Here is a 14,826-nt window from a genome sequence, read left to right on the forward strand (position 1 = left end):
TGAAAATAATAATTTTTGGAGTGAAACTTTACATGTTTTAATAGGATTTGTCATAAATAGAGAGCGATCAATGTTATATGAAAACTCAAAAGATAATGAATGTTTTATTATCCAAAACTACATCGTTTCTATGCTTATGTGACAGCAACGAGACATGCATCATTGTAAATAACAAAATACATGGATAATTTTATTTTATTTTACACTATCCATTGAGGGAAGGATATAATGTCCATTGTTTACTGTCATGGATGACCTAATTAATACTTTTTTCTTCAAGAACAAATTAGTTCTAAGTCAAAATTTTTGAAGACCTAATTGTCATCATTTTACTCTAAACAATTTAAAATAAATATCTTTACTAATATTTTAATATGTAAATGTAAATATTAAAAATATTTAATACTTATTTTAATAATTGTACAAATCCTAAAGAATTATAAATAAAAATTAAAAAAGTGAATATAAAACTAAAATTAAATTAAATAAAAATAAAATAATTCAATTTTATATATATAATAATTAGCACATATATTAGTAAAGAAAGTACCGTAAGACTCAGTTGGTTTACGAATTTATATCAAACCATTCGGTTTATGACGAACTGTCTGGTTTAATTACGTCTTCCATCCAAACTTTCAATCGAATCGGTCAAATCATCAATTTACCAATTTTTTTATTGAACTTACCTAATAGCATGAAACACAGGGAGCACCATAAGACCCGGTTAGTTTACGAATTTGCATCGAATTGGCCATACTAACGTTTCACGATTTCATCGATTTTTCGATCGAATCGGCTAATCCAATCTAATTTTTATAACTATCAATTCAACTCAGTTTTTTAATGGCCAATAATAAATAAAAAGTGCATTAAAAACTATCATAAATCTCAGAATATAATTTTAAAAATATAATATATTTAAATAATTATTAATTTTAGAGATTATTTTATGATTGGAGAATAACTTTAAATACCACGTCACTTGACTCATACATTATTTTCACACGCTACTAATTGTGACCAAAATGAAGCTTCAACATATTTCAATTTTATAGCTATATGCTTGTTTTGACTTTTATATCTTTTTGCTTTATATATTTTCGTGTTGTAGTATTGTTTGACATTATTTCATATTTTAGGTTAATAATTTACTATAAATATATGAAAAATTATTAGGTACTTTAACTCTAAATTAGCTCTTCCATTAATATATTAATTAAATAATAAATTATTAATAAATATTTATAATTAAATTATATATATTATTAATAAATATTTATAAAAAAATTATTTTAATGTATGTGACATAAATTAATTAAAAAGAACAAATTCTTTTAATTTACTCTCGAATCACCTAATAATATCTCATAAATATATGGTCGCACTCCTCTAAAACAAACATATGCACCCATTTTTTTCGAAACAACACCCAAGCACCAAAACTCCCGAAAATCCTCAACTAACCAACAAGATTAAGACATTCCTTTCTCAAATCACAACCAAACTATAAAAGTCAACGAAAAACTTTACCCACATGCAAACTAAGTAATCCAAAACCATCGAATCTTAAGCAAAATAAATGTCCCAACCTACAAAATTATATTGCATCCATTTACCTAGTGTGAACAGCTTTCAAGGCCTAATTGCAGCACAATGAGCAGTTCAACAGAAGATCATAGTTTCGGAGACCACTTGAATCTGAATAGTGAGGAAGGTTACAAGTCACATATACACACTATTCTAACTAGTATCGACGACCGATATGTTCAATCAGCTAGCATTGTCATAGTTCCACATGGGTTTCAAAAAGGGAATGAAGATGCTTACAAACCAAAGCTTGTGACCATCGGACCCCGATTTAGGGGATCCAGAAAAGAACTACTAAACATGGAAGAAACAAAGCTGCGCTGCATGTTGTCTCTTCTTCATCGAGTCAAGGACGAAGACATCAAGAAAAGGTTGGATGATTGCCTCAAGGCCGTTTTGGAGTTAGATAAGATAGTTCGAGCGAGCTACGTCGATTCATATCACATCAAACTCAACGAGTATGAATTGGCAACAGTTATGTTAGTGGACGGTTGTTTCCTTTTAGAGCTTCTTATTTGCGGATCCAAGAAACTTAGTAAAGACTACCCAAGCTGCTTGGAGCCTCGGGGTCCTGGACCTGAAGTGGTTAAAGAAGAAGTGTTCTTTTCTGATCTTACACTGTTGGAGAACCAGTTACCTGTTCTAGTCATCCATGCCTTGTCTCAAACATTATTTCCTGATTATTTTTCCAAAGATATTGATTTGGAAAACTTTCCCAAAGAAGAAGTTGAAGAAGCTAAGAAGAAGAGAAAGGAAACAAAGAAGAAAAGGGCAAACAAAATAAACGATCTTGCGTTGTGTCTCTTTTCCTACTCTACTCTGGTTGAGAGACCATATTCCCCTCACTTTCTTGAACTTCTGCACTCTTCCATCCCTGGTGATGAGAGCGTGGGGAAGAAAAACATTTATGTTAGTGGCGGAAATAGTGATCATCAGCAGGACCAGTCGGCCATTGCTGTGAAAGATGTTGAGCAAGAAACCAGTAAACGTGCTGAAAAATTGCTAGCAAAGACTCATGTGGATCAAAGACTAAAGCGATGCGCTACAAGGCTTGAAGCATCTGGTATCAAAATTAGACCTTCTAAACACGGAGGTGAGGGGAAGAATCGATTAGGTATGAGTTTTCTTGTCCACAAACTCTTCATATTTTTTGTCATGCTGGGGAATTGTTTGGGTACGGCGATAGTAGGATTAAAGAACATGCTTCAGAAGCTGCTTGCTTATGCTTGGGGTACCCTCAAGTTTGTGCTTCTGGGAATTCGTGCCGATAGCAAAAACAGGGACACATGGCAAGAAGAGGAAGTGAGGGGTTTTGATTTTGGCATCAAATTCAGCAAAGAAAATGGGATACTAGAAATTCCGCAGCTGCACATCACAGAAACGACGAATGCAAAATGGTGCAATTTCATTGCTTGGGAACATCATAAAAACGATCCCATGCGTTCTTCCGTAGTCGGTGCGGCAAGTCTCAGCCTCAGCGCCAAATGCTCTTCTGCTGCGTTGATTTTCAATGGACTAGTTTGTTGTTCTTCGGATGTTAAGCTTCTTAAGAAGAAGGAAATTATTGTGGATCATATGAACATGAGTAATGATGAGCTGGTTGCGTTCTTTCGTCGGATCGCAAAAACGGTTGACCACGGTATACTTGATGACTATTCCGGTTATACTAAAATTTGTGATGATCTGAACGCTTACTCGGCAACAATTGGTATCGAACAATTGTTCTTAACAGGGTGGCATATTTTCGTCTGTAATGTCATGAGGTTTTACAAATTTTTGCGTCGCAAGTACAACTTTGCTGCTCTGTTCTTGATTCTTCTCACTGTTGGACAGCTTCTCTACGCAATGCTCGCCTATCATCTACCGCCCAAATAATTTGTTTTGTTTGGAATTGAATGGGACGCGGAAAAACTGCGTGTCTATTAATTTCCATCTAAGTTGCTATGTTTTTAATTTTTTTAATGAATTAAATGTTCTATTTTTAATTTTTTAATGGATTTAAATGTTTTATTTTAGATAATTTAATATATTTGATTAAATTATTTAATATAATATATATTAATATTTTAATTATATTTTTATATAAAAATATATTCATTTGAGTAGTTATTTTTTAAATTAGTTTGTATGTTGTATATTTTGTGTTTTTAAGATTGTGTTTTAAATTTAGTATCATATGAAATATTTTAATAAAAATAAAAATAAAAGTTTTGAAATTCTTTATTATCATTGCTAATTAAAAAAAAATATTAAATTAAATTATTGTATGAATTGAATTATATATAAAAAAAAGTATTAGATACAATAAAAAAATTTATATATCCCAAAAATACTCTTCATTTTTGTTAATCTGTCACTTGTGTTCTCTTTTTCTCAATAACATTAAATCTTCTTAAATATTAACAAAAATTACTTGCAACATATTTTTCAATTAAAAAGAAGAAAAAAGTTGTACTACTCTAAGTGTTCCAAAATTATTATGCTGCTCTAAGTGTTTTAAGATTATTGGTGTGAATTGTGTTTTTGATGATCCACACGTCTAATCCTAAAAAATTTCGTCGAAATCATTTCACCTACCGCTATTAAAATTCATAAAAAATTAAAAGTTACACTTTGTATTAAAATTCGATATGACATCTTGATAATAATTTCGTAATTTAATAAATAATTAAATTATATGTTAAATTAAAGAAATTATGTACAGAATAACAGAAGAATTTCATGGGACATATTTTAGACCTTTTAAATGGTGCAAATCAAAATGATCAGTTTCCTTCTTTTAAAGTACATGTAGGGATATATTTTTCATCAATATATAAAAGATAAAACTTTCCTTTAAAATTGTGATATTCTGAATTAGGTTAAAAAAAATGCAATATTTAAAAAAAAATTGTAAACGAAACTAAGTTGTCAGGTGGAGGCCCCAAAATTATACTGACCACTACATGTATCTTGTCGTTTTCTATGTAAAAGTATCAATTCATTGTATTGAACACTACATACACCATGTAGCTTTTTTTTTTTTTTTTTTTCTTGTGGTAATTCTTATTTAATGTTTTTTAAAATTTATTATTATTATTATTATTATTATTATTATTAGGGTTAAGTATGATTTTGTTTTCAATGTAGAGGTTGAAAAATTAATTTCGTTTCTGACATTTTTTTCGCTACAAAATGGTGCCTAAAGTTTAACGTAATTTTAAAATCGTCCTTCGAACATTTATACCCTTACTCTCTATCATAATTTCGACATCTCCTCTCTTGCTCTACTTCTTCATCTTCTTCGGATTATAATTTGCTTGTTCATCTTTTTCAGATTCTTCAAATGGTGAAAAACAGACCAAAATATTTAAAGAAATTCAAGCAATATGCACTTTGAACAATAATCAACAAATTCAGCAATAACAATATTCCAAATTCAAGTAAAATCAAAAGCAGAGATTCATTAACAGAGCATGACATTCAGATATTCAGAATCACCAAGCAAAAAATTCAGATATTTCACAACAAATTTCACAAAAAAATCAGAAGTTCCACAAGAAATTCAATTCACAGAAGAAGATAACAAATTCAGATATTCCACAACAAATTCAGAATTACTAAGAAAAAATTCAGATATTCCACAACAAATTTTCAAAAAAATTCAGAAATTCCACAAAAAAATCCAGTTCACAGAAGAAGAGCGGCGGGCGGTGAGGGTTGTGGATCAGCGGCAAGGACGCGGGTAGCACTGCGAGCGGCGAGGAGGAGGTACGGCGAGACTGTTGGGAATAATGTACCATTCTCCCTTGAGAAAATACCTTTCACAGAGAAATAAAATAGACACAATCACAACACAAGAATTTAACGTGGAAAACCCCAATTACTAGAAAAAAAACCACAGCCGTTGTCAAATGACAACCAGAGAATATCACTATGTGAAAATTGTTACAACACATAGACTTCTTTCTCTCTAACACCGGCACCCCAGTACACCCACACTCTCAAAGCAAATATTTAACTACACCTCACAACACTCTCTAATCAAAGAGTATAGAGGAAAAGAAAAGTCAGATACAAGCTTTAAGTATTTCCGACTGGTGCCAAAAAATATGGAGAACTTAGCCTCATATTTATAGCCTAGGCCACCCACTCCATTTGCTATCCTACGCAATATGGGACTAATTCAACCAAATCCTAACAATCTCCACCTTGATTGAAATAGTCACACATCTTCAGCTTCCATAGTCAACACCGACAATTCTTTGCTGCCATTGTCTATACCGACAATCATAGTTCAGAGAACTATCATACTCCACCATGAAAGTATACTCACTTGGAATTAGACCACTCCAAACATTTCGCCTTGGTACAGATCGAAACCTTGCTGAAAATTCATGGTGCAACTTCTAAATTGGCTTTTCCTGGAAGTTCTTCAGCCATCGACATAACTCCGCCACACGCCTTGCATCTCAATGCCAACCAATGCCCGTGTGCAATTGTGGACCCGATTGCCACAACTTATCCTTATCCATGGCAGTGCGGCAATACCATGAGGATACTTCTTATCTTCTAGAGAACATCATCTTTCATACCAGAGATCTTCTCCTTCAACGCCTTGTGCAAACCTGATTGTATCAACACATCCTTGACTTGTATTTGCCACAAGGAAAAATTGATTCTTCCATCAAATTTCTCTATTTCAAGCTTCACAGCACTTGACTACCCTGACATTGTTGCAACCGTATACTGGAATAGTATAACTCAACTGTAGACCGTGCACTAGGAAGGGTCCCCAGGAAAGAGAGGTGGGTCACAATGGACACACTTAAATACCAAGACTTTTCTTAGCCAGAACATTTCCAATCTGCACTCTCACAGTGTCACACTGCCTTCCAGCAACAACAACAGCAACCAAAGATCAACCTCAAGCCACAGGACAAAATTCTTTTCTGATGTGGAAGGTCAGACTAGGCTGCAACCACAGAGCATACTAAGAATAAATCCCACCGAACCGAAGCTCTGATACCACATGTTGGGAATAATACATCATTCCCCCTTGAGAAAATACCTTTCACAGAGAAATAAAATAGACACAATCACAACACAAGAAATTAACGTCAAAAACCCCAATTACTGGAGAAAAAAACCACGGCCGTTATCAAATGACAACCAGAGAATATCACTATGTGAAAATTGTTACAACACATAGACTTCTTTCTCTCTAACACCGACACCCCAGTACACCCACACTCTCAAAGCAAATATTTAACTACACCTCACAACACTCTCTAATCAAAGAGTATAGAGGAAAAGAAAAGTCAGATACAAGCTTTAAGTGTTTCCGACTGGTGCAAAAAAATATGGAGAACTTAGCCTCATATTTATAGCCTAGGCCACCCACTCCATTTGCTATCCTAAGCAATGTGGGATTAATTCAACCAAATCCTAACAATCTCCACCTTGATTGAAATAGTCACACATCTTCAGCTTCCATAGTCAACACCGACAATTCTTTGCTGCCATTGTCTATACCGACAATCATAGTTCAGAGAACTATCATACTCCACCATGAAAGTATACTCACTTGGAATTAGACCACTCCAAACATTTTGCCTTGGTACATATCGAAACCTTGCTGAAAATTCATGGTGCAACTTCCAAATTGGCTTTTCCTGGAAGTTCTTCAGCCATCGACATAACTCCGCCACACACCTTGCATCTCAACGCCAACCAATGCCCGTGTGCAATTGTGGACCCGATTGCCACAACTTATCCTTATCCATGGCAGTGCGGCAATACCATGAGGATACTTCTTATCTTCTAGAGAACATCATCTTTCATACCTGAGATCTTCTCCTTCAACACCTTGTGCAAACCTGATTATATCAACACATCCTTGACTTGTATTTGCCATAAGGAAAAATTGATTCTTCCATCAAATTTCTTTATTTCAAGCTTCACAGCACTTGAATACCCTGACATTGTTGCAACCGTATACTGGAATAGTATAACTCAACTGTAGACCGTGCACTAGGAAGGGCCCCCAGGAAAGAGAGGTGGATCACAATGGACACACTTAAATACCAAGACTTTTCTTAGCCAGAACCTTTCCAATCTGCACTCTCACAGTGTCACACTGCCTTCCAGCAACAACAACAGCAACCAAAGATTAACCTCAAGCCATAGGACAAAATTCTTTTTTGATGTAGAAGGTCAGACTAGGCTGCAACCACAGAGCATACTAAGAATAAATCCCACCGAACCGAAGCTCTGATACCACATGTTGGGAATAATACACCATTCCCCCTTGAGAAAATACCTTTCACAGAGAAATAAAATAGACACAATCACAACACAAGAATTTAACGTGAAAAACCCCAATTACTGGAGAAAAAAACCACGGCCGTTGTCAAATGACAACTAGAGAATATCACTATGTGAAAATTGTTACAACACATAGACTTCTTTCTCTCTAACACCAGCACCCCGGTACACCCACACTCTCAAAGCAAATATTTAACTACACCTCACAACACTCTCTAATCAAAGAGTATAGAGGAAAAGAAAAGTCAGATACAAGCTTTAAGTGTTTCCGACTGGTGCCAAAAAATATGGAGAACTTAGCCTCATATTTATAGCCTAGGTCACCCACTCCATTTGCTATCCTAAGCAATGTAGGACTAATTCAACCAAATCCTAACAGAGACGAGGGCGACAGCGAAGGCGAGGCGATGACGTCGGCGAGGGCGAGGAGGAGGAGCAGAAACGGCTTGCAGTGCACGGTGAGATCCAGCGGCGAGGACTGAACGACGAGGAGCAGGAGCGGCGGCGACGACGGCGAGGAGCAGGGGCGGTGGCCCTTAGCTTTCTCCCTTCCGATCTCTCTCTTCTCCCTTAGCTTTCTCCTCTCTTGCTCTCTGTTTCTCCTTCTGATCACAGGCAGCAGCGCGACGGTGCAGCGGTGCGGCGGTGTGGCCTTCCCTTCCCTCTCCCCCGGATTCTCTTCCCCCCCTTCTCTTTCTCGCTCCCCTCCTCCCCCGATTCTCTTTCTCCCTCTGATGCCTTTCTTTCTTTTTTTTTTCTTTTTTTTTATTTTATAATTTTTTAATGAAGGATAATTTGGTAATAAAAAAAATAAAATTGGTAAAAAGGACGATTTTAAAACAAACTAAAACTTTAGTGACCATTTGTAGCAAAAAAAAAGGCCAAAGACGAAATCGATTTTCGCCCTCTACGTTGGAGACCAAAATCATACTTACTACTACTTCTAAATGGCAAAACTAATTTCTTTTTGAATAATTAATTTTCTATGCTATAATACATTATTATAGTACATAAATCAAAATTAAAGTTAATACTATTCAAAGGTTGATTAACAAAAATTTAAATTGTTCAAAATAAATGTAAAGACAATACAAAATTATTATTGGTTATAACATTAGACAATACAATAAAAAATTAAAAAAATTAATTATAATTTAATTTTAACAGAGTATTTAACTAATATTTTTTTTATAAATGGAACACTACACCTAAGGTGTCGCTTTCTTTGACTAATTTTAAAAATTGAAAAGCTACATGTCATGTATCGTATTCTTTGTATTTGACAATGACACCAATTTTAAAAATTACAATTTTATAATACTTTTAAAATTGTTCTTTTTGTAATCAGAATTTGTTTTTCTATATATATGTGAATCAATTTATATTTTTCAAAAGTGTGTCCATTTTTATAACATTTAAATTTTTAAGATAAAAATATTTAAAATACCTGTAATATATCAGATAAATAATGGTGCCCAGGATTCTTAACAATGCATATTGCATTAGTATTATATTATCACAAAGAATAAGGATTCGAGTACCTTAAGAGATAGTCTTTCAATAGATATCTGATCCAAAGAATTTGTTTGCAATACACACAATGTTTTACTTGTTACTACTCTAAGTGATGAAACAATTTTCAAAGAAGTAATAACTTCTACTTATGTTCTTTTTATCAACTTTATCTCTAAGATAGTTGACATCACTGTACCGTAGTCAAGTTATAGGTCAAGATTGCTGGTACCTTTTAAATATCTTAGAATCCTCTTCACAATTGTAATGTGATGTCTATTTAGAATTAGATTGAAATCTTGAATATATTTATATCAATATTATATCAGATCTATTGAAGGAGTGTTTTTCTTGTTTTGAGCTTTATCTGAAACTGAGTTGTTTTTGGGCCTAGATGTGAGGTTCCGACTCTTTTTGAGACAATGTCCGACTTCTATTGGTGTCAAGACGCCGCCATCCGAGTTCCTCGTGAAGAGGTAGGGGGTGGAAGTGGTACTTGCAAGAAACTCCGATATTTAAGTTAGCAAGGACTTTAAATAGGTTTTTAGTATAGATTGGGTTCTAAATATACCTATGGGTATCAATATATTTATAGTAGAATAGATAACCACTTTTTAGAGTAGTTTCACCTTTGTTGGTAGAAAACTGTTCCCCTTTTTTTAGGGAGGTTGTTGAGATCTCTCTTCTAGATAAGTGAGAGATATCTCATGAGGTAGTTACTTATTCGGATAAGTGGGGATTGACTACCTTCGATGTGCCCGACCTCTATGAGATCGGGTAGGAGTAGGAGAGGCCATCTTTATTGGGTGAGCTTTTATTCTTTTTAGGTCTGACTTTATTTTGAACCAGGGTATGAACAATGTCCCTATTTGAGCCCGAGCTTTTATGAGGTTGGACTCGAGCATTTGTAGATTAAATTTTCCACGTCAAGTATAATGCCTTAGAGAGGTCGGATACTCAACGTGTTTTCAAAAACTTTGAAACGTTGTGTCCCTTAATGGCACTGTGCAGGTTACGTTTGCGGTTTCCTTGGGATCCGCGTATGTCATTAATGAGGGGTGTGGATTTAATGTTTTGCTCCTTGTGTCTTATAAATACTCATTTTTCTTCCTCTTTCTTCTTCTTCATTTCTCTGAATTGCTTCGTTTTCCCTTCACCATTTCTTCGCAACCTTTGTTCTTCTTTCCAGATTTCTTTTCCTTAATTTTTTTGGGTGACTTCGTTCGTACGTTAGAGACTTTGGATTGTGCGTGCCTTTCTGCTTGTTGTGTATGAACCCTACTTCACGCTTCCTCAAGGTTAGCGTTTCTTATCTTTCTGCGATTCTGTCTTAGCTTCTTCGTTTTTCTTGCATGCTGAATGGTGTTGTCATTTTGTTTTTGGAGGGGTTCTAAACTGACAAACTTTGCTTCTTTTATTTATTTGGATTTAGACTTTTGATCGTGAATCTTGATTATTACCATTAATCTTGTGTGTGGAGTTTTCATGCTTGTGATGCCCCCAAATGGTGTTATCTTAGCTTTTGAAGATGATGCCATTTCTGTTGTTGGTAATAGGGATGTAGTTGTTGAGTGTGTGACATTATGTAAGTGTTGGTTGGTGTTGTTGATGACGACCCGACTTGTTGTGACGATTTGCCTTTGCTTGTTGTATTGTAGGTATAGTTTTTGATGTCTCGTTAGTAATTCACAATATGTCTTCTAAAGTACCTCCTAATTTGACTTGGGTAGATATATTTGTGCTTACCCCTGTCCCTGTTATTGATAAAAAGTATGCCGAAATATTTCATAAACACCATAGGCTTTGTTTAGGTTGGGACGATGAGAGAAACTATGAGATTGTAGTGGCTGACCTCGAGAAAAGAGTTTGTTTTTCTTGTTTGGATAGGTCGGAGCATCGCTTTATCTACGTATATGATTGCTTTTTTACGAAGCTAGATGTTAGTCTTCTTTTTTCTGACTTTGAAGTCGAGGTCCTTAGGGTCTGTAACGTCGCCCCGTCCCAACTTCACCCTAATTCTTGGGGTTTCTTAAAAAAATTTCAGCTTCTTTGTCAGGAACTAGACTTTCCCCCTTCCCTAAAGGTATTCTTTTATCTCTTCTTTCTCACCAAATCTTTTAGTTCCAAAAACAAGGTTGGATTTCCTTACAAGTAGTTCAGGGGAGAAATGTCTTTGCTATTTTTGATGAGTCTTTTCATGATTTTAAAAATTACTTTTTCAAAATCAGAGCTATGGAGGGTGCCCAACCTTTCTTTCTAAATGAGAGAGATAGACCCTTTTTCTTTGTATTGGGAGGAGAGCCCTGTGGTATTGAGATATAACTTGGATGACTTAGATGTGGTCAAAGAGAGTGTAGTCGGCCTATTCCAGGAATGTTGGGGTCGAGCTCTTTATCTGGACACCAATAACTTTTTAGGAAACCCAAGCCAATTTCGATACGAGCTAGGTAGCCATTATTTTATTTTTTGTAGATACCTATTTGTTGATATGTGGATGGCTAATATAATCCGACTTTGACGTCGTGCAGATAAGATGGCTCCTAAGGTGGCTATGAAAATTCTTCAGTCTGCCAGAAAAAATGTTGTCGTCCGCAACATACAACTAAAAGAAGCTGGTGAAACTGCCGACCTCTCCTCGCCCTCTAAGTCAGACTCGGGTGTTTCAGCCTCTTTAAAGATTACTTCTGAGCCGGCTTCCCAGCTAACCTTTCCTCCTTCTAGCTCGGCCAAACAAACAGCTTGTCTTCTACCTTCCAACCATGAGCCAAACTATAAAAAATGTAAGACTTCGAACTTAGGGGTATATATGAGTAGGGCTTGGATGCCATTACTTGGAGTGAGAAAAATATCCTTCCCCACAGCTTTATTAGTGTGGACGACGTTGCCATAAAGTCCCATCTCTAGCTTATGGCCCGAGGTAGAGTCTCAGTGTTCTTTGACTGATTTACAGGCTGAAGTGGCATCCTTGAGGGAGTCAAAGAAGGAGTGGAAAGGAAAGAAGGAGGCTTTGATTTTCGACCTTGGCAAAGCTTGGGCTAGAGCAAAGCAAGCGGAGTCCGCTTTAGCCATGACAGAGGGGGTTAAAGAAGAAGGCCGAGGAGAGTTATACCAGGGTCTTCAGAAAAAAGCTTGAATTGGTAGATGATGTTACCAAAGCCATAGATAAGTACACGAAGCTTGAGAAAACCGTAGCCGAAGGTATGGACGAGCTGGTGGCAAACCTAAAGGCTCAGTTCTGGGTTGTTGCTCCCGAGATGGACATCTCCCTCATCGGTCCTGACAATATTGTGATTGACGGAAAGATTGTTCCTACCACTGATAATGAAGAGGACACTTCTATGCCTAATCCAAAGAGCTTGAGGGTGCAAGTCAAGCAGGCTTCTCAAGTTCCCGCTCCTCGATTGGATAGTGAGCTCCTTCCTTCTGCAACTCTCCCAGCTTCTGCTATGCCGGTCTCCGAGTCTGTCCCAACTTTTTTTGCTTAGCCTGAGGATGCAATTACTGGTGAACAGCTCCTTCTTTTGTAATTAATTGCTCTGAATGGCCCAGCTATGGGTCTTAATAAATAATTTAATTTTTTGTAATAGTTGTGGTTTGAACAACTTTAATTTTGCTATTTCAAAAACTTTTTTCCACTACTCGGGCAGTGGTTTGCTGCATGAATGGTTGTGTGGCTTTGAACATTTTAGTTGGTATAGTTATTAGTTGAATACGAATTTTTATTCTTTTGACAACTTTCGATGCTAATTTTTGCTAAGTTGAGAAAGGCGTCGACGAAATAGATTGGTCATTTCTGGACATTTCATATATAAGTATTATTTTCCCTTTGAGTTCTGACTTCAAGTAATCGGACTTTATCAAGTTACTCTTACCTTTCATTTTAGGTCCGACTCATTTGAGGTCAGACCATGAATTGTTCATATAACGTCTTATACTAATTTTTACCTCGTTGCTACATCTTACTGACCACTCAGGTCAAGCAATGATTTTCCTGGTTTTTCGAGCTTAAATTAATGTGTTTGAGGGGGAAAGTTAATAAAAAATGAATTATTATTAATAAAGAAAAAAGATTGACATAAGTCAGCTTGTTACTAAGGATTTGCTTTCTACCTTTAGCCCTTGCTATGGTGCCTCATTAAAACCCCCATCAGAAAAAATCCTTTTCGGAAAAAAGCCATAAAGTCGAAAAAAAGAGTTCACCAGGGAGCAAAGTGCACTTTTCTATCTGTAGTACCTTTTTAAGTTACATGCGTTCCATGATCTTGGGAGCTCGTTCCCTTTTGAGTTGAACACCTTATAGTAATCTTTTCCTCAGACTTTGACAACTTTGTAAGGCCCTTGCCAGTTTACAGCCAGTTTTTCTTCGCGCGACTTCTAAATTCCAATGTCATTTCGGATCAGTATGAGGTCATTTGTGGTGAAGCTTCTCCTGATGACTTTCTAGTTGTATCTTAAGGCCATCTTTTATTTCAATGCTTCCTCTTTTATCTGAGCTTATTCTTGGACTTTTGGGAGGAGGTCGAGTTCTTTCTTTTGTGCTTAGACATTGATCACTTCGTCATAAAATCTAACTCTTGGAGATTCTTCAACGATCTCTACAAGAAGCATGGCCTTTATGTCATAAGCAAGTCAGAAAGGTGATTCTCTAGTTGTTGAGTGGGGAGTTGTCTGATATGCCCACAAGATATGAGGAAGCTCGTCTACCCATGCTCCTTTTGCATCTTGTAGTCAGAGTTTTAACCCGACAATACTATTTTGTTTGTGACTTCAACTTGTCCATTGGCTTGAGGGTGTTCTACTGATGTGAATTGGTGCTTAATCTTAAGGCTAGTCACCAGGCTTCTGAAGGTTGAGTCGGTGAACTGAGTTCCATTGTCTATGATAATGGAGTAAGGGACTCAAAATCAGGTGACAATGTTCTTATAGAGGAACTTCCGACTTTTTTTTTCTATGATGGTTGCCAAAAGTTCTGCCTCGATCCACTTAGTAAAATATTCAATACCTACTATAAGGTACTTTACTTGTCTAGGGGCTTTTGGAAATGGACCGAGGAGATCTGGGCCTTATTTTGCAAATGGCCAAGATGAGGTAATACTAATGAGTTCTTCTGGAGGTGCTACATGAAAGTTAGCATGTTTTTGACAAAGTGGATACTTTTTAATGAAGTCGGCTGCCTCCTTTGCAAGATCGGCCAAAAGAAGCCGGCTCGGATTACTTTCTTGGCTAGTGATCGTGCTCCTAGGTAATTTCCACATATGCCATTCTGAACTTCTTCTAAGACCACCTTAGTCTTGGCGGTTGGGACACACTTCAATAGGGGTGTGGATATCCCTCTTTTGTAGAGAACATTGTGGACTAGGGTATAGTTTTGGGCTTATCTTGTGAGCCTCATTGCTTTCCTTTCATCTTTGGGAATGA

The 14,826-nt window shown here is 36.1% G+C and overlaps 1 protein-coding gene across 1 annotated transcript; it reads left to right on the plus strand.

Moving 5' to 3' along the window:
* Positions 1–1,656: 1,656 nt before the first annotated feature.
* LOC148568753 (uncharacterized) lies at positions 1,657–3,465 on the plus strand. The gene has a single exon (XM_088484769.1). The coding sequence runs from the start codon at positions 1,657–1,659 to the stop codon at positions 3,463–3,465; it is 1,809 nt and encodes a 602-aa protein (XP_088340895.1).
* The last annotated feature ends 11,361 nt before the right edge of the window (positions 3,466–14,826 follow it).

The sequence above is a fragment of the Arachis ipaensis genome, chromosome B4, assembly GCF_059453495.1.
Source record: "Arachis ipaensis isolate K30076 ecotype BB chromosome B4, ASM5945349v1, whole genome shotgun sequence".
Lineage (NCBI taxonomy): Eukaryota > Viridiplantae > Streptophyta > Magnoliopsida > Fabales > Fabaceae > Arachis > Arachis ipaensis.